Source organism: Mustela lutreola, chromosome 14 (genome assembly GCF_030435805.1).
Source record: "Mustela lutreola isolate mMusLut2 chromosome 14, mMusLut2.pri, whole genome shotgun sequence".
In the NCBI taxonomy this organism is placed as follows: Eukaryota; Metazoa; Chordata; class Mammalia; order Carnivora; family Mustelidae; genus Mustela; species Mustela lutreola.
The window spans coordinates 19,685,447-19,706,427 of record NC_081303.1 but is presented as its reverse complement, the minus strand read 5'-3'; the positions used below and the strand labels follow the sequence as shown (position 1 = coordinate 19,706,427).

General features: G+C 39.8%; 2 protein-coding genes across 3 annotated transcripts in view; one reads left to right on the top strand and one right to left on the bottom strand.

Moving 5' to 3' along the window:
* RGL1 (ral guanine nucleotide dissociation stimulator like 1) overlaps nt 1-20,981 on the bottom strand; it is a 258,932-nt gene that overhangs the window by 236,494 nt on the left and 1,457 nt on the right. The window lies entirely within an intron of this gene.
* On the top strand, nt 4,786-12,813 carry APOBEC4 (apolipoprotein B mRNA editing enzyme catalytic polypeptide like 4). The gene is made up of 3 exons (XM_059147086.1): nt 4,786-5,011; nt 5,600-5,894; nt 9,390-12,813. Exon 3 carries the CDS (start codon nt 9,420-9,422, stop codon nt 10,518-10,520), a length of 1,101 nt encoding a protein of 366 aa, XP_059003069.1. The 5' UTR covers nt 4,786-5,011; nt 5,600-5,894; nt 9,390-9,419; the 3' UTR covers nt 10,521-12,813.

The window sequence follows — 20,981 nt, the reverse complement described above, 5'->3', positions numbered from 1 at the left end:
CACCTCACATTGGGAAGCCAGAACACAGATTAGAAACAATTTTTAGAGTGTTAACCTGAATAAAGGTCTTTTAAATATATATATATCAGTATGAGAGAGTTTGGCCTTTGCAAAGCTTTTTCATTATAATCTCCTATTACTTTGCTACAGATAATATTCACTGTAACTCATCTGACTGAAGATGAAGGATGGCAAGGTAACAAAGGAAGACAGAGGAAAGGAGTCTGTTTGGGGAAATAGATGTTTCTTCAAAGTTCTCCCTTCCTGTACATATCAATTTAGCAGTAAGAATTGTGAGCAGAAACCCCATGATCAAAGTCCTTCGTTTCCTTGTGGCTAGACTCAATTTTATTTTATTTATTTATTTTTTAATAAAGTCTTTTTTTTTAAAGATTTTATTTATTTATTCGACAGACAGAGATCACAAGTAAACGGAGAGGCAGGCAGAGAGAGAGAGAGGGAGGGAAGCAGGCTCCCTGCTGAGCAGAGAGCCTGATGCGGGACTTGATACCATGACCCTGAGATCATGACCTGAGCCCAAGGCAGCGGCTTAACCCAATGACCCACCCAGGCACCCCTAGACTCAATTTTAAAAATCATTTTTGTGTGGGCACCTGGGTGACTCAACCAGTTGAGTATCTGCCTTGGCTCTCAGGTCATGATCTAAGGGTCCTGGGACGAGCCCTGCTCTGCTCATTTGGGGAGTCTGCTCTGTCTCCCTCTGCCCCTCCCCCTGCTCATGGGTTCACTACCCCCACATACAAACAAAATAAATAAAATTTTAAAAAATCATTTGTGCAACCTTAATGAAGCTTTGTGAAGCTGATCTTCCTTTGGAATTTTCCTACACCTAAGAGATGCAAAAAATGGTGGCTCATGCGAAACAATAAAACTGGATGTTTATCCCACACCATATAAAAAAACCAACACAAAATTAAAGACAAATGTAAATGGTGAAACTATAAAACTACTAAAAGAAAACATAGGAAAAGTGTTCTTGACATTGGTCTTGGTGATGAATTTTTTAATATGACATCAAAAGCAAAAATAAGGGTGCCTGGGTGGCTTAATCGGTTAAGCATCTGACTCTTGCTTTCAGCTCAGGTCCTGATCTCAGAGTCATGGGACTGAGCCCCAAGTCTCAGCACCAGTCTGCTCAAGATTCTCTGCCTCTCCTTCTCCATTGGCCCTTCTCCCTGCTCTCTTGCTCGCTTGTTCTCTCTCCCTCTAAATAAGAAATTAATTTTCTTTAAAAAAGCAAAACTAGGGGTGCTTGTGGCTCACTTGGTTAAGCATCTGCCTTCAGCTCAGGTCATTATCCCAGGGTCCTGGGATCCGGCCCCACAGAGGCTCCTTGCTCCCTGGGGAGCCTGCTCCTCCCACTCCCTCTGCCCCTCCCCACACCTCACTTGCGCTCATTTCTTTCTCTCTCCCAGATAAATAAATAAAATCTTTTTTAAAAAAAATAAAATCTTTTTTAAAAATCAAAAATAGACAAGTAGGACTACATGATGCTAAAAAGCTTCTGCACATCTGAAGAAACTTAATCAACAAGGTATAAAGGCAACCTACAGATGGTGGGAGACACTTGCTAACAAATTTGCTAATATTTGCTAACCCCGATGAGGGACTAATATCCAAAATATATAAGGAATGTGTGTAATAGCAAAAAGAAACAAAATAATTTGATTTTTTAAAAGATTTTATTTATTTATTTGAAAGAAAGAGAGAATGAGACGGGGAGAAGGTTGGGGGAGAAGCAGACTCCCTGTGGAGCTGGAAGCCTGATGTGGGACTCCAGGATCATGACCTGAGCCAAAGGCAGTCGCTTAACAAACTGAGCCACCCAGGTGCCCCAAACAATCTGATTTTAAAAATGCCAAAGGAGGGCGCCTGGGTGGCTCACACCCAAACCACCTCACACCTGTTTGGATGGCTATTATCAAAAACACAAAAGAAAACAAGGGTTGGTGATGACACAGAAAAGGGAGCTGTTAGTTGGAATATAAAATGATAGAGCCATGATGGAAAACAATATGGCAATTCCTCAAGAAATTAAAAATAAAACTACCACGAGATCTGGCAATCCCATTTCTGGGTATTTATCCAAAAGAAATGGAATCAGTATCTCAAAGATATGATATCTGCACTCCCATGCTCACTGCAGTATTACTCACCATAGTCAAGGTACGGAAACAACCTAAATGTCCACAAACAGATGAATGAATAAAGAAGATGTGGTACACCCATAAAATGATATATTATTCACCCTTTAAAAAGAAATCCTAGGGGCGCCTGGGTGGCTCAGTGGTTAAGCCGCTGCCTTCGGCTCAGGTCATGATCTCAGGGTCCTGGGATCGAGTCCCGCATCGGGCTCTCTGCTCGGCAGGGAGCCTGCTTCCTCCTCTCTCTCTCTGCCTGCCTCTCTACCTACTTGTGATTTCTCTCTGTCAAATAAATAAATAAAATCTTTAAAAAAAAAAAAAAAAAAAAAAAAAAAAAAAGAAATCCTAGTGGGGCGCCTGGGTGGCTCAGTGGGTTAAGCCTCCACCTTCAGCTCAGGTCATAATCCCAGGGTCCTGGGATCAAGCCCCGCATCAGACTCTCGGCTCAGTGGATAGCCTGCTTCCTCCTCTCTCTCTCACTGCTTCTCTGCCTACCTGTAATCTCTGTCTGTCAAATAAATAAATAAAATCTAAAAAAAATAAAATAAAAAGAAATCCTAGCATCTGCCATAACATGGATGAAACTGAAGGATATTATGTTATGTGAAATAAGCCAGAAACAGAAAGACACATATTGCATAATGCCATTTTTATAGGTGGAATCTAAAATACACTCGTAGAAGCATAGAGTAAAATGTTGTCAGGGTTTGGGGCAAGGGGGAACTGGAGTAATGTTGGTCAATAGGTATAAAGTTTCAGCTATGTAAGATGACTAAGTTCTGGAGATCTAATGCACAGCATGGCAACTACAGTTAACAATACAATATTGTTTACTTGAAATTTGCTAAGAGGGCAGATCTTACATGTTCTCATGCAAACCCCCCAAAAAGATAACTCTATGTGGTTATAGATATGTTAATTATCTTGATTGCTGTAACCATTTCACAGTGTATAAGCTTATCAAAAGATCAAGCTGTACACCCTAAATATACACAATTTTTATTTGTCAATTAAAACTCAATAGAGCTGTTTTTAAAACTGGTGGCTATGTGGGATTGCCTAAACCTGAAATTAACCTAAAATCCAATTGGTAAATATGTCAGTGGATAGAAACTCATTTTTAAGGGGATTTTTTTTTAAGATTTATTTATTTATTTGAGAGAGAGAATCTTGATCAGACGCCATACTCAGCACAGAGCCTGACACAGGGCTCAGCCCAGAGTTCATGACCTGAGCATATGTCCAGAGTCGGACGCTTAACCAACTGAGCCACTCAGGCGCCCCTTCAGGGAACATTTTTAAATGGGATGTCATTTATTAATGTTAAATAAAGATGGAATCTTGATCTTAAATTTACAAGTTCATCGAGCTAGGAGATGCCAGGAAGACGGAGGCAGGAAGGGAGCACAACGGAGGCATGCTCAGTGGCCACGGCGGCGAAGGGACCAATAGCGAGTTGTCCCGGAAGCAAGCATGAAAGAATATGTAACCGAAAAATAGTTAGGTGAGACCCTTAAAAGGCAAAGATCAACATAAAACATCTAAACCAGAAGGAGTCCCCTCAAGCCTCAAGGAGAAAGGACAGATGCTGTTGGGGAGACTGGGAGTTTGACTGAGAAACTAGCTAAGAGTGGTTAAGGCTGCTTGCAGGAAGCCTTCTAGGTGCTTCCATTGTCCCTGCTGCGCTATTTTCAGCACAGGAAATGTGTTGAAGAACTTTGGGGTGACACTGGGGAGGGTATGGGCTATGGTGAGGGCTGTGAAATGTGTAAGCCTCATGACCCACAGACCTGTACCCCTGGGACAAATAATACATTATATGTTAACAAAAATAATTTTTAAAAAAACTTTGAGGTGGTAACTAATGGAAATACACAGTAGTGATCATCACTTGTTCCTTCAAGTGGCCTGAGGAAGAGGAAAGAGGGAATAATTGGTAGTGAGCACAGTGAGTCATGACCATCGACATGTCCAGTGTCCTAGGAGAAGACGTAGGAGGCGGGGCAAGGGAACAGAACAGAGCAGGCCGAGTGGCTCTTCCGTTGGCTATGAACAAGGAGCCACCACGATCCAGGGGGCGGGTTTGCCTTAAACTGGAGGGAAACAGATACATACCAACTGCAAGAGTCTCCCAGGGAATCTGTAAGAAGAGAGAGACTGCTGGCCCAGATCTGGACACACTGAAGAGCTCTCCCTTCAGAGGCTGTGGACCTATTAGTAGTAAGTGCCTCCCTTTGGGGAGATCGAGTCTCTGCTCCCTCTCACCAAAACACAAACTTCCTAAGAAAGGGCCCTGGTGTATCTACATGCAACGGAACCAGTGAATTGTGTCCACACACCACCAGGCCCGGCACCTGATCTAGATCAGGACAAAGATGCTGAGGAGCAGGACCTCAGAGCTTGATTCTTACAGCCAGAGGGAGAAAACCCCCAAGATGTTCCCTGCAATCGTCAGCAAGTGTGCTTTCATGCAGACTGGAATATGCATTCATGTATATTTTCATCTTCGGAACAGGTGGTTTGAAATGCAAATAAAGTAATAAGTGTCAGAGCCGTATCCTAGCAGTAGCTACTTTGCAAACGTTACCATGGCACCAATTCAACACTGTTCTTAGAGGCAGCCACACCTCAGCAAGGTTTTTCTAACTTGGGACAGCAAAGTTCAAAGGAACTAACAGACACAAACTGCAAAAGAGTCCCGAACCGATTGGGGAGGTGAAGCTCGCCAGCACGACCAGCCTCCGGAGCCCCTCGAAACAGGGCATGGTACTGAAAGGAGGAAAAAAGGGAGCGGACCATCTTCTAGAACACCTGGAATGTTATCCAAGCCTGGAGACAAAATGATGGTAATTATAACTGCTAGCATTTGTTTTTAGCTGCTAACAGATTGTGCACAGATTGGGAAGGGCAAACTCCATTCTCCCACTACGCCAGTGCAAACTGTGCTTTACCAGTACTCACTAATCCTAGCTGGGGGTGAAGAGAGAGCAGATTGTCCTCATGTATGCCTCATTTATGTTAAAGGAAGGAAGGCTGTTGTCCCAAGGCTGCAGTCCAGGGGCCACTCACAACCAGTAGCAAGGCGCTGGGTTCTATAGATCTCTGCTTCTTACTAGTAGACCTGCTCTACCGAAGGCATCATGCCTTTCCCAAGCACGGCCAAAGGTGGAGGGGGAAAGGACGAGGTAGTAGGGACAGAGGATGCTGGGGAGACAAGTCTCAGCCAACCTGGCCTATGAACCAACTAAGATTCCCTGAATCTGGTCCTGGGCTCAACAGGGTATGCCCCTGCCTGGGTAGAGGCAGAGTGAATGGGCGGATAAGCAGAAGTGAATGATACAAAAGAGTCTGTGATCATTGGCCAACTGATGATACAAATCACCAATTCTCTAAGAGTTCAAAGCTGACGGAGGTCTTTTCTGCTTCCCTCTCAGATGAAGGTGATCCAAGAAAAGTCTTTGAAAGACCCTCTGAAAAAGTGGAGGCTCCACCCATGGGGAACCACAGCTGACTGACAGTGAAAAGCAAGAATGAACCTCCAGAGTTCGCCCACCCCTGTGCCCTATGGAGGCCACCAGTCCTTAAGATCTCCTTAAAGACAGGAAGGATGCATCCTTCCCAGCTAAAACAGCAGACGGAGTACAAAGAGAAGAGTACTTAGAAAAACAGCTGGGACTTCCCATACTGCCTTTATTTTGAAAGATACAAAGACTTCTGCTTCCCATAAGGGTAAGTGTGGGATGATTAAGTGTAGTTAACTCCACCCATCCCATCCACCCTAAAACAGGCAGACAAAGGCCTCATGTTACTGTTTCCGGAACATTCCAGTCGAATCATGGGGGACTTAAAACTGCAGTCTGAGTAGTCCCTTGGATATAGGCTGTGCCACCCAACAGCAGACCACATCCAAGGCCCCAGATTCAAAAGCAAGTGGGACTCTGGGCTTGGTTTCAATAAGTTTTGATATTCAGAGACATCTATCTGGTCTGATGGGTAAGGCTGAAAGAGGAGGAAATCCAGGGAGAAAACAGTGCCCAGGATCAACCCAAGATGGTGTGAGGCTCCAGGTCATGCAATCGTTGCCAAAAGGGGAAGAAAAGAAAGTCCGGGACCCAGAGGAAAAGATAGGCAAGGGCTGGGAGGCCTCGGGGCACGAATTCAGTCACGCCAGGAAAGTGCAGAACTGAGGAGGACACTGAGGTAAATGTCTGACCCTATGGACTAAATTGACAGGACAGAGATTAGGAGAAACCTGGAATTTGATGGGTTTGTGGCATCCGGAATTACTGCAAAGACATCAGCCATTAGGAAAATGGTGGCATGAGTAAATCACACTCCCTCGACAGCAGGACTGAGACTCCTAAACCATTTTCTGCCCAGGACAGGTTGGCAAAGGGGCGCTGCAGGTTTCAGTGGTACCAAATACAGCAGGGACGGAGCTGACTGGGGTTGAGGAAGAAAGAAGTTGATCCAAGTGCTTCCATATGAAAACTGTAATAAATACTCCCAAAATGACAAATTCGATTTTGGAAAGTGAGAAATATATTTTCTTTTGTTTTGTAATGGTCAGTTTATCTCTCTTTAATTTTCTGCTTTATCTGTGCTGTTGCCTGGACAAAGAGTTAAATGTAAAAGATAAAACCATACATACTAGAAAAAAAATATGGGGAATACTTAACTCCTCTTTGATGGGGAAGTCTTTTCCAAATACAACAGTAAAAAATCTTAAGGGCAAAGATAAGACCATAGAAAAATGTAAAAATTGGTATAATTAAAAATGCCATCAGCATAATCAATGGCTCCATAAACCAGGTAAAATACTTGCAAAAATTATGTCAGCTAATATTCTTAATACAAAAAGAGTTCCTGCGGGGTGCCTGGGTGGCTCAGTGGGTTAAAGCCTCTGCCTTCAGCTCTGGTCATGATCTCAGGGTCCTGGGATCGAGCCCTGCATCAGGCTCTCTGCTCAGCAGGGAGCCCTCTTCTCCCTCTCTCTCTGCCTGCCTCTCTGCCTTCTTGTGATCTCTGTCTGTCAAATAAATAAATAAAATCTTTAAAAAACAAAAACAAAACAAACCAAAGAGAGTTCTTGCAAATCAGTAAGGAAATCCTCCACAAAGCGCTTGGGGGGGGGGGGGGCGGATCAGAGATATTTCACAGAAGGATAAATACTACAGACCAATAAGCATGTGAAAATGTGTTCAACCTCATGAGGAATTGAAAAGGTCCAAATTATAGCCAAAAAGGGATACGGATGCTCACTCCTCAAATGGGCAAAGGAGGATGAGATAGAATTGGGACACCATCCTAAGAAGCAATCTGACAAAGTCTGAGCTAATAATACAACTTTAGTAATCTATATTAAAAGAAAAGAAAAACACAACTTTATTTCCAGAAATGCTCATTGAAGTGTTATTTATAATAATAAAAAGAGGCAAGAACCAGAATATTTGATTACATATTTGTTGCATAATAAAATACTAATTAGCCATGAATATTGCTTTTTGAAAACTTTTTAATAACATGGGGAAGTACTCATGACCTATACTAAGTGAGAAGCGAAGTATAAAACATGATTTTATTTCTGTTGTGAATAACAAACACGTAGCAAAAAGACTGGAGGGAAAAGACATGTTAACAGTTAGGAAACATAAACTGAGATAAATCAGTATGAGTTTTTATTTTTCCCTGTATATATTAGCATTTTTAAAAATATCCTACAAGAAATACATAATACTTGAATAATACAAAGTTATTGAAAAATGTTCTTGAAACTATATTAGAATGCCCTAGGTTGCTGCGTGGGAACAATGTAACTGAGTAATTTTTGTTTAAAGGAAAAAAATCATTACTTACAGACCTCAACTTTTGTGGTTTAACATCCCAGAAACTATTCACTTGAAATATCCTAAAGAACCATATGTGCTTTCCAGAATGGTAAAGTTTCCAAAATGTTCTAACAAGACCCACCCACTGGAAATAAAACCCTCAAATAGCAAAGTGTTCACTTCCCAAAGAATACTCAAATGGCATTCCCACGAGAAGTCTCCACCAGTAACCATGATCCTTTCCCCAAAAGGATAATTAGCTTCAATTTACTGCCACTGATCTGAAGAAACAGCTGATTTTAAATGCAAGCACATTCAAAACCTATGCAGATAATTAGATAATATCATTCAAGAAAGGGACAAAGGAAGAACATTACAAACAAAACTGCAAAACCCCCGCTTGTTTAGGCTTTCAAAAACAAGAATTGTTTAGATAATCCCGGGATTTGTACTATCACTATTAAGAGCTAATCTTTAGTGAGTCCTTAACATGAGTCAGGCACATAATAAAGCATTTTATATGTATTCTATTATTCAACCCTCCAGATAACCTTTTACTGAGAGGTGGGTACAATTCTCATCCTCACTTTATAGACTCTTGTGTATAAAGCTGTGACTCCCAGACTTTAAACAACTTGCAGAAAGTCACTGAGCCAGTAAGGGGCAGAGCCCAGATTTGAAACAAGGCAGTCTGTTTCCAGAACTTGCACTGTTAACCCATTTGCTGTGTCGTCTCACAATCTGTGAAACAGGTAAAGCTGCATTATGCCTTTCTTTTTCATCTCCTCCCCACACCCCAAGAATCTCAATGAACAAAGATGAATCTTGAGCTTCCTCATCTATGCCTATATATAACTATCTTTTAAAATCAAAGACGCTGGGCACCTGGGTGGCTCAGTGGGTTAAAGCCTCTGCTTTCGGCTCAGGTCATGATCCCAGAGTCCTGGAATCGGTCCCGCATCTGGCTCTCTGCTCAGCAGGAAGCCTGCTTCTCTGTCTCTCTCTGCCTACTTGTGATCTTTCTCTGTCAAATAAATAAATACATAAATAAATAACTTTATTTTAAAAAAAAATCAAAGATGCTGGGGCGCCTGGGTGGCTCAGTGGGTTGAAGCCTCTGCTTTCGACTCAGGTCATGATCCCAGGGTCCTGGGATCGAGCCCCACAACCGGTTCCCTGCTCAACAGGGAGCCTGCCTCCCTCTCTCTCTCTCTGCCTGCCTCTGCCTACGAGTGTTCTCTGTCAAATAAATAAATAAAATCTTTAAAAAAATAAATAAAAGATGCTATACCTATTGTGCTACCTTCTTTAAAGAAAAGTATGGCTCAATAAATCAGTGCATTTTCTTTAGTTTTTCCTACACTGGTTTTATGTATAATTTCTTTTCCTTGTTTAGGGTTGCAGCTAGAAGACCATAAATCTAGCAATGGAACCTATATATGAAGAATACCTAGCAAATCGTGGAACAATAGTAAAACCTTATTACTGGCTGAGCTTCTCTCTAGACTGTTCGAACTGTCCTTACCATATTCGGACAGGAGAAGAAGCAAGAGTTCCCTATACAGAATTTCATCAGATTTTTGGATTCCCTTATGGGCCAGTGTATCCTCAAACAAAGCACCTCACGTTTTATGAGCTAAAAACTTCTTCTGGAAGCCTGGTGCAAAAGGGCCACGCTAGCAGTTGCACTGAAAACAATACCCATCCAGAATCGATGCTATTCGAGATGAATGGTTATTTTGACGCAGCCCGACACAAAAACAATGCTATCAGGCATATCATTCTGTATTCCAACAACTCTCCTTGTAATGAAGCCAACCACTGCTGCATCAGCAAAATGTACAATTTCTTAATAATGTATCCAGATGTTACTCTCAGCATTTACTTTTCTCAGCTCTATCATACTGAGGCCGAATTTCCTGCCTCGGCGTGGAACCGGGAAGCTCTCCGGAGCCTGGCCAGTTTATGGCCACAGGTCACCTTGAGCCCAATAAGTGGTGGAATTTGGCATTCTCTCCTCAACAGCTTTGTGAGTGGTGTCTCAGGACCCACTGTTTTCCAGCCCATTTTAACCAGGAGAGCACTGGCTGATAGGCACAACGCATATGAAATCAACAGGATAACAGGAGTGAAACCTTATTTCACTGATGTTCTTCCCCAGACAAAAGAGAATCAGAACATAAAAGCTCAGGCGGCTTTAGAGAGCTACCCCTTCAACAAGGTCTTTCCTGGGCAGAATCTTCAAGTGACACGTGGACAACCGCAACCCAATCTGACCCCAGACCTCAGAGTTCCTGTCGTTTTTGTGTTGGTGCCTTTCAGAGACCTACCACCAATCCATGTGCATCAAAATGCACACAAACCCAGGATTATTGTGAGGCACTTAAATATGCCTCAAATGTCATTCCTGGACACCAAGGACCCCAGAAGGCCTCCCATGGGAACGCCAGTGGAGAGAGTGGCAATCACGGAGCAGGTTGCAAGTACCAAAGAAGCAGATGAAAAGAAGAAGAAAGGGAAAAAATAAAATCTATATTTCTACAACATGAGACCAAACAATTACGAGAGGACAAATTCAATAGCAAAGAAAAATCTTGGGTCTGATCCAAGATGGGAGATGAACTGATACACTAAAAGCAAAACCTGAAATATTTGCTATCTCAACTGCTATAAAGCTACCCAACTTTTACCATAATCCAAGATGTTTTCATAAGCAACTTGACCTCTCTCCTTTATTTTGAAAGCGACAGTATCATTAGTACCTTATTAATACTTTGGTGTGGAAAAGAAAACGTCATTATTCTAGTCTACCCACCCATCTTTCCATCGAAAAAGGCCATGGACTAAACAGCTTCCTAAATTGGTTTTAGTATAAAAATTTACTGTAAAATTGGAAAACAGCCTGAAGTTACTGACATTAAGTACTGTCTGCAAAAGCAAATCAGTGATTTTCCATTAATTGTTAATCATGAACAGAAGACCTTAGGCAGTCCATTTTTTTCCTAAAGTGATTCAAAATAGTTTTTTATGTTAAAAAAAAAAAAAACAAAAAACAAAAAACAACTCTTTTGCTAATTGATCATATATAGCTGCAAAAATTGATTTTTGAAACCTAGTCACCTGCTCAATGTTGATTTTTCCCAGAACAGATCTCTCCTTCCTGATCAGACAACAGAGGCAGGATGATACATGAGACCCTGCAAAGGCTCCTTCCATCACACACCATGTAAAATCCAAGCTGCTCTTCCGGGCTGTGAAGGCTCCTTCTCTACCTTCCAGCTGCCCAATCTCATCGCAAGATTGTAAATTCCTACTGGTCAGGCACCTCCCTCTCCCTCTATGGTTTTCCCTTAGAATCTAGCCAAGTATCCAGGCATAATGCAGGTTGCAAGGTTGTGAATCTACATCTCAATAATGTTACCAATCACTGCTTTCCAACACTCCATACTCATTCCAACAAAGAGCTTGCTTAACCATCCTGCAATGGACATCATTTCTTTTTTAAGATTTTATTTATTTATTTGACAGAGAGAGATCACAAGTAAGCAGAGAGGCAGGCAGAGAGAGAGGAGGAAGCAGGCTCCCCGCTGAGCAGAGTCTCCAATGCGGGGCTTGATCCCAGGACCCTAAGATCATGACCCGAGCCGAAGGCAGAGGCTTAACCCACTGAGCCATCAGGCACCCCTGGACATCATTTTTTTGTTAGCACCCATTCCCCCTTTTCCTGATATAGCGCCACAATGCATAATTTGTTTTACTTCCCTTTTCTCTAACCTCTTCTCTTTTCAGCAGTGTATATCTATACCGTCTCTTAAAATCTTGCTCGAAACACACTTCTAGGAAGTGCTCCTTGAATAACCATTTGAGCATGTACATTAAAACACTTTCTGTTTAATTCACTCATTAATGCGGCCTCACTTTTTTTACATATTTCTAAATATGTAAAAACATATTCCGAGAAAAATGTATATCCATTTGTAACTGGCTACCAAATTTTTTCTTTTTTTAAAAAAAAAGATTTGCCTATTTTTAGAGAGAGAGAGCATGCATGGTGGGAAGGGGCAGAGGGAGGGAGACTCTCAAACAGACTCCCCACTGAGCATGGCCCTCCCGCCCCCCACCCAATGTGGGCTCCACCTCACCCGGAGATCATGACCTGAGCTAAAATCAAGAGTCAGACACTCAACCAACAGAGCCACCCAGGCACCCCAAATTTTTTCTTAAGTATGTAAAAATAATGCTAAGTTAATAAGATACTTTTGCCATTAAAAAAAGCTTAAAGCAGATGGGGTAACTGAGTGAAGGGCATTGGGGAAGGTATATGTTATAATGAGAACTGGACATTGTATAAGACTGATGAATCACAGACCTGTACCCCTGAAGCCAATAATACATTATATGTTACTTAATTGAATTTAAATTTTAAAAAGGAAAACTTTGTTTTTAATTTTTAAACATAATAATAGGGGTGTTTGGGTGGCTCAGTGGGTTAAGCCTCTGCCTTCAGCTTGGGTCATGATCTCAGGGTTCTGGGATCGAGCCCTGCATCGGGCTCTCTGCTCAGCAGGGAGCCTGCTTCCTCCTCTCTCTGCCTGCCTCTCTGCCTACTTGTGATCTCTCTCTCTGTGAAATAAATAAATAAAATCTTTAAAAAAAAATAAAAATAAATTAAAAGCTTAAAGCACATAGTAGTACTCCATGTCAAAGGAGGAAGTGGAGGAGGAGAAGGAAAAGAAAATAAAAATGTTTAGAATAGAAATTTCTATTGTGATTAAAATAAACATCATTAAAATTTTTTTAAAGAATATTCTCTTGTTAATGTGAAAATTTTTATAGAATTATTGGAATATAATTATGTTGTAGTATATAGTAATTATTATTTTATAAAGTACTGAAGTTTATTATAAGATTATGAAACCATCTGTTTACAATTTGGGATGTAGAGTCAAAAAAAAAAAAAAAAAAGACCCAATGTGACAAATTCAGGATCTCTATCCAGGTGGGCAACTGAGCTAAGAACATTGGCAAATCTGAAGGTTTGGGGAACTGGCTCTGAAGCCTCTTGCCAGGCTGGCTGGTGATGTCCTGCAGCAGTTGGGAAGGACCTGCCCACCTTACAGGCCTCTCAAAAAAAAGGGAAAAAGTAGATTCAAATAGTTACCATGAACTCTATCTACAAAGTGGTCAAAAGACATAACAATCGGGCTACAAAGCATTCAGTTAAAAACCAAGTCTGAAGAGGAGCTTGGGTGGCTCAGTCAGCTAAGATCCAACTTGTGATCTCAGCTCAGGCCATGATTTCAGGGTTCTGAGACTGAGCCCCAAGCTGGGCTCCATACTCAGCACAGAGTCTACTTGGATTCTTTTTTTTTTTTTTTTTAAGATTTTATTTATTTATTTGACAGAGAGAGATCACAAGTAGATGGAGAGAAATATAGGGAAGCAGGCTCCCTGCTGAGCAGAGAGCCCGATGCAGGACTCGATCCCAGGACCCTGAGATCATGACCTGAGCCGAAGGCAGCGGCTTAACCCACTGAGCCACCCAGGCGGCCATCTACTTGGATTCTCTCTCTCTCTCTCTCTCTCTCCCCCCTCTGACCTTCCTCCCACTCACACTCTCTCCCACTCTCCCTAAAAAAATAAATAAATCTTTAGAAGAAACATTTAAGAAAAAAAACATAGTCTGAAATCTGAGATGAATTTGTATTTCAATAGTATATAACAAAGGGAGAAGTGTTGCCTGAACTATAGGACAGGAAAGTCTCTTTTGGCAGTTAAATTTTTGTACTAGTTAGATATCTGGTGCTAGGAAGAATGTCACTGACAGGTCATGAGTCCTGGCCAGTATAGTCAAGCCTTCAAGAGACTATTAAGAGAGCATAAATATATAGGGCCCTAGGCATGTAGCCTCTCTCTCCCCTTCGGTAAAACAAGAGATACCAACGAGCTCATACATAATGTCCTTTCAGCTCTACCCATACTAAGATGGCTTAGATCAGAAGAATAGATTCACAGAGCAAGTGTTCACAGTGCAGTGGTTACACTTCTTAATCACCACATAACGGATTCCTGGTCACATCTGGCTGGCCCGGGGACTTAGGGAAGCGTCAAAGTGGGAACGCTCCACCTCTCTTCAGCACACTGGCGTTACTGATAGTGAAGAATTTTCACTGCTCCCACACTTAGGGAAACTCCAATAAAGAAAACACAAGCCAATAAATTACGCAGCTAGTGGTGGGTGACTTAAAGGAGGAAGGGGGCTATATCCCAAGAAACTTATGAAAAAGGGGAACATTACCTTTGTGGATCTACCATGCTACAGGTTTGGCTCTTAGTCTGTAGGCTCAGCTACCTGCTTAGTCAGTACAGAGAGTGAATCTATCTATCTGTATCTATCTGTAATGAATCAGGAAGACCTTGATTAGTTAAGCTCCCAAGATAGACATGTAAAAACAGAAGGCTAACGTACTGATTTCCAGTGAGACTTAACAACGGGATATGCAACCAGATAATTCAAACAGTCTTGTCTATACAACCTCTCCATGCAGAGATGCTACCTGAGAAGCCAAGTTATTATTTTTTTTTAAGGTTGCTTTGTGGATTAGGGGAGTTCATTATTTGAATCAAATGTTTAGTGCCATCACTGCTTACCAGCTGCTTACCAGAGACACTGTGCCTAAAACGGTGGGCTCTGCCCAAGGACTCCAACCCCCAGACAGTGTTGAAGGGGGCCGAGACTGTAAGAGACCACAGAAACCGTTATAACCAACTCCTGTCATGACTAGTACAGATTCTCTACAGATGTTAATGTTTTATCAAGCTACCATCTAATCCTGTTGGCTTGGGAGCAAATCCTATCTGTTACCGTGTAACAGTAGTTTTTTGATTCAAAGCACATGAAATCCAAAAAATTTAGCTCAAACAATATCATGTTATGCATCTTATTTCCAAAGGTTTTAAAGAAAGCTGCATGGTGACTTACACTAATTAAGAATAATATTATTACTGCCTAACATTTAGTGAGAACTGTATGTCAGGCGCTTTTCTAAACAGTTACATGTATTAACTCATTTAACTCTCCCAATAATCCCATGAGGTAGGTATTACTAAAATATCTATTTTCTTTTTTTAAAGATTTTTTTCTTTTTAGATTTTATTTATTTATTTGACAGACAAAGATAACAAGAAGGCAGAGAAGCAGGTGGGGGTGGGGGGGTGAGAAGCAGGCTCCCGGCTGAGCAGAGAGCCCAATGTGGGACTCCATCCCAGGACCCCAGGATCACGACCTGAGCCGAAGGCAGAGGCTTTAACCCACTGAGCCACCCAGGCGCCCCTAAAATATCTATTTTCATATAAGAAAATTGCACCACAGAAAGCTCATGGAGTAAAGGCTGAGCTAAGGGCAAACCCAGGAGCTCTAACTCCAGAATCCCCGTTCTTAATCACTACGCTTTAATGGCTCTCAAAATAGCAACAAAATGGACTCAGTACGAAGCCTGGGATCAATATCCATTTTTACCTGCACTGAGGCCTTTCTGTAGTTCTGCTCAGACTACTGTATCAATAGGCATCCTGTAGACTATGGGAGCTAGGGAGGCTGGGTGGGCTGGGCTGGAGAACTTCAGGAGCTCTAGATCCCACGGTCTGAGCACCCTCCCCATCCCCAACTCTTGTTTTAGCTGGAGCCTCATACCAAATATACACCCTAAGATTACCTTTACTTGATGTCTCTGACTCTCAGGGATGTAGCAAATCAGAGAGACCTAAGGCAATGGAACATCGTTTTATTACCCTATTTAGTTAATTAAATGGAATTGGTGCCTCAAAAAATTAAAAAGAGAATTATGTAATCCAGCAATTCTTCTTCTGAGTACATAACCAAAAGAATTGAAAATGGGGTCTCAGGTATTTATATAACCATATTCATAGCAGCATTATTCATAAGAGCCATAAGTAATCCAAGTGTCCCTCAATAGATGAATGGATAGAGAGAATGTCGAATATACATACAATGGAATACTACTCAGCCTTGAAAAGGAATGACGTCCTGACACATGCTACAGTTGTGAATGAATCTTGAGGAAATCAAATTAAGTGAAATAAGCCAGCCACAGAAACGAACAAAGTACTGTATGAATCCACTAATATGAGATCCCTAGAGCTATCAAATTTATAGAGACGGTAAGATGGCTATCGTTCAGAGCTGGGGGGAGGAGTGGGGAATGGGGAGTTATTGTTTAATGGGTACAGGGTCCAGATCTGTAAGATAAAAAAGGTCTTGATACGGATAGTGGTAATGGTTGTACAATAATGTGAACATAATTAATATTACTTAGAGGTACACTTAAAAATGGTAAGACAGTAAATTGTTATGTGTATTTTGCTACAACTTGAAAAAAATTAAGTGGAATTATTCATCAACACGTACTGATCTCTTCCTATACCAAAAAAAGTGACATCTTTTGTGACAGACTAAATATTAGGTAACAGGCTCTATGTCTAGTCTCAAAGTACTGAGATAAGGTTGGACAAAACCTGAAAAACACATGTCTTTTAAAAAATCATTACAATAATAAGATTTTTTAAGATTTTTTAAGTTCACAGTTTAGAGTTCATTTCAAGCTATTGAAACCTTGGTGTAGGTTTATTGGGACCTTGATACCTAGTTATATCCTTATTTTTAACACAAAGGTAAGCAGCACAGTTGGGAATAGTGAGAAAGACTTGTGGTGATTAAAAGCACAAGATTTGGAATCTGACATAACCTCTCTCAGTCTTAGATTTTTGATCCATAAAATGGACACACTAACTTCTAAGTCCTAGAGCTACTCTGATAATTAAATAAATAGATTGTTTACCATGTCTAACACAAAACAAACATCAAGCAGTCACTATTAATAAAATATTAATAGAACAAGGATAGACAGTAGAAAAAGTAGGAATTGCAGGATCTTTCAAATTCTATCAAAACCATAAATTTTATTTTCTATAAGAAGTAACAATATATTACTAGGATTTGTAACAATCATGTTAGGGGAAGGAAAAAAGTTTGATTTTAATATTTTGCTTAAAGCAACAAGAGAAGCAATAAGTCCATGGTCATGCAAGATATTAAAATAATTGTAAGAAAATATTTTGTGCAACTTTTTGCAAAAAAAACTGGCAATCTAGATAGAATGCATGATATATTATGAAAATATAAATTATAAAATTGACTCAAAAAGAGAGAAAAACCAAACAAGTCAATAACCACAGAAGAGAGAGATGATCAAAGATCTAACCCTAAAAATATGAGCAAGTCCAGATAATTTTGCAAGCCTATTTTAGAACTCTCAAAGAAAAAAGAGCATAGTAATTTTCTAATCATATTTTTCCAGAGCATAGAAGAGAAGGCAGAAATCTTCTCAACTCATCTTACAAAGCTATACTAATTCTAATATCAAAATTGAATAGAGATGGCAAAGAATACTATGGGGCAATCTCACTTACATGTATTGATTCTGAAATCACGTAAACAAAATATAAACTAATCGAAACTATCAAGTAATTAACCACAACTATCAAGTAAATAACCACAATCTATTCCTAGAAATGCGGGAATGGTTCAGTGCAAAAAAATATAAATAGATAGGGGCACCTGGGTGATCAGTCAGTTAAGCGTCTGCCTTCTGCTCAGGTCATGATCTCAGGGTCCTGGGATCAAGCCTATATGGAGAACCTGCATTAGGCTCCTTGCAGGGAGTCTACTTCTCCCTCTCCCCCTGCCCCTCCCCAACTCTCCCCCATGCTTGCTCTCTCTCTCTCTCTCAAATAAAATCTTAAAAAAAAATATATATATATATATAGTATATATGTATACACACATATATGAATATATGTATATATATTTAATTAAATATATTTTTAATATATGTATATATATTTAATTAAAAGATAAAAAGTAATACTGTTTTTGTTACTAGGCCCCTCAAAAAAAGCATTTGATAATTCCAGCAGTCATTCCTAAATATCCTAAAACAACAGGAAATATAAACTGGTAAAATACCAACATCATTTCCATTAAAAGAGAAACAAGGAAGAGATCCCTAATATCACCCAGTTTTTCAACACTGCTTTTGCGAGTACGACTAATGCAATAAGATTAAAAAAAAAATAAATGAAAGTGATATAAATATTAGAAAAGAAAATGTTAGTTATCCTTATCTTAAATATTATGATTATATACTATGACAAGAAATGCAACCCTAAAACAACTGTTAGCATTAATAAGAGATCCCAGCAGTGGGAAAGAATACAGAATAAATAAATTTTTAAATCCATAGCTTCTCTTAATATTATTATAAGCAGGTAAAAAAATTAAACAGAGAGTCCAATTCAAAACAATGTTTAACAAATAAGATTTATTTTTGTTTGATTTAGCACTAAAAGTTTTTCCTGAGACAAGAGAACAGATTAAAATTTTTAATCTTATAAGTACTAACATATAAATAAAGGCCCCATTATAAAATAGTTCACCCTATCTATCCCATCCTAATGTATAATCATAAAGTTATATAAAGCTAAAATAAATCACAAAGCAAAAATGGAATGGAAGGCTAGTGGTTCAACACAGAACTAGTTCATTTGGATATTATGTACAAGCATTAGACCAACTATAGTCTAGGTAACATGCTAAAAAATCTTTTTATAGGGGTGCCTGGATGGCTCAGTGGGTTAAGCCTCTGCCTTCAGCTCAGGTCATGGTCTCGGGGTCCTGGGATTGAGCCCCACATCGGGCTCTCTGCTCAGCGGGGAACCTGCTTCCCCCTCTCTCTCTGCCTGCCTCTCTGCCTACTTGGGCCTCTTTCTCTGTCAAATAAATCAATAAAATCTTTAAAAAAAAATCTTCTTATATTGTACTAATTATGTTTCTAGAGAACAGTGGTATTACATCACCATTACCAGAACTGAACTTCACTTATTTATTTTATATTTATAACACATGTTTGATGTGTTTGATTAACACTGGCCTCACTTCCATCTCATTGCTGTGGGATTCAGTGTCTTCGTTTGTTAAGTATTTAGTGTCAAGGCTGGGGAAAACAAGCACATGGTAGTAGAGCACTCAGTTTAAAATATCTGAAAAGAAAGACCTATTATAAAATAGTTTTATCAAAATCCTTTCTAATTAAAAAGATTCTTCACTCTTTGCATTATCACAGATAATAAAAAGGAGCTACATACTATCACGCAGCATTAACCTTGAGAAAATTCAGATTTAGTCTGAATACTTTAGTATTCAACTAAACCAGGTTATTTGCACAGTAAATAAAATGTCTTAAAACCTACAGATCTGTTATTTCAGGGATACACACTCATTTGGAAAATAAAATAGGGAGAATAATATTACATAAAATGAATTAAGTACCATGGTTAACATAAAAAGTTGTAATTTGCAAGAAAGTGGAATAATGTGTATTATCTAATTAAAACATAATTAAGGACAGGTTTCTACACACACACACACACACACACACACACACTTCCCTAAAGCTTTATAGATTTGACTGTTAGCTGATTAGGGTAGGGAGGAAATTAATGTATCCATTAAGAAATACTCACTCTCTAAAAATGATTGCAAAATTGTTAGATTATTCATTGGGTACAAATATGTTTCATATCTATTATACTAGGTACTTATCATTGCAAGACAATAAAAAATACCACATTGGAAAAGGACCTTTTGACATTATTACATCTCAAATGTATTATGCATTATGCAACTGAGAATTAGTTATATTTAACACATTCAACATATAGAGCAAAATTCTGAGTAATCAAATCAATTATACCCTTGAGCAACTCAATTTTTTAAATTCCTCTCACTATTCCCTTAAGTTGATTTCTACCCCAGAATTCCTCCCAGTTCTAAAATAAGAGAACAGAGACATTTCCTAAATAAGACCTAATACAAAAGAAGAGAAATTAAGAGAAGGGATATATTAGTCTTAAATCCTTGTTTCTGTTTGCTCTCAATAGCGCTTCTAATGTTCAATTTTCTCTTCAAAGAAAATCTTGATTTAGAAGAACAAAAGAGTACAATCATCTTTCACATCAAAACAAGTATACTGTTGAGCTCTTACCAAAGTTAGCAAAAGATTGAAACTGAGCAGGAAATAGTAAAACAAATCTTTATTGTAAATTATATAATGCCACTCACCATAGTAATGGTCTGATACATTGGCATATGACTTTTTTTTTAAAGATTCTATTTATTTATTTGACAGAGATCGTAAGTAGGCAGAGAGGCAGGCAGAGAGAGAGGAAGGGAAGCAGGCTCCCTGCTGAGCAGAGAGCCTGATGCGGGGCTCGATCCCAGGACCCCAGAATCACGACCTGAGCCGAAGGCAGAGGCTTCTAACCCACTGAGCCACCCAGGCGCCCCTGGCATATGACCTTTTAAAATAAATATTACCAACAGGAAGAAAAATTTCCTCTGCTCTCTGAAAACAGAGCATGGAGGAGTTCTTTATCATGTGTTTGCTCATAACTTGAATCTTTTTTTTAATTTTTTTAAAAGATTTTTATTTATTTATTTGATAGACAGAGAGAGATCACAAGTAGGCAGAGAGGCAGGCAGAGAGAGAGCGGGGGAAGCAGGCTCCCCGCTGAGCAGAGAGCCCAATGTGGGGCTCGATCCCAGGAACCTGAGATCATGACCTGAGCCGAAGGCAGAGGCCTAAACCACTGAGCCACCCAGGTGCCCCTCATAACTTGAATCTTAAAGAAATGTCACTTCCACCACCTAAATGATATATTTTTCTATAAGAGTGATTTAATTGAGAAGAGAAAAATGCCATATTGCTTCTTCCTTCCAAGAAAGGATGCATTCCATTCCTGAGAACTCCCTCTGTCTCTCTCCATATATACATATACATACACATATATATGTATATATCTCCACATATATATATATGTATACATGTCAATGTAGATATAGATACACATA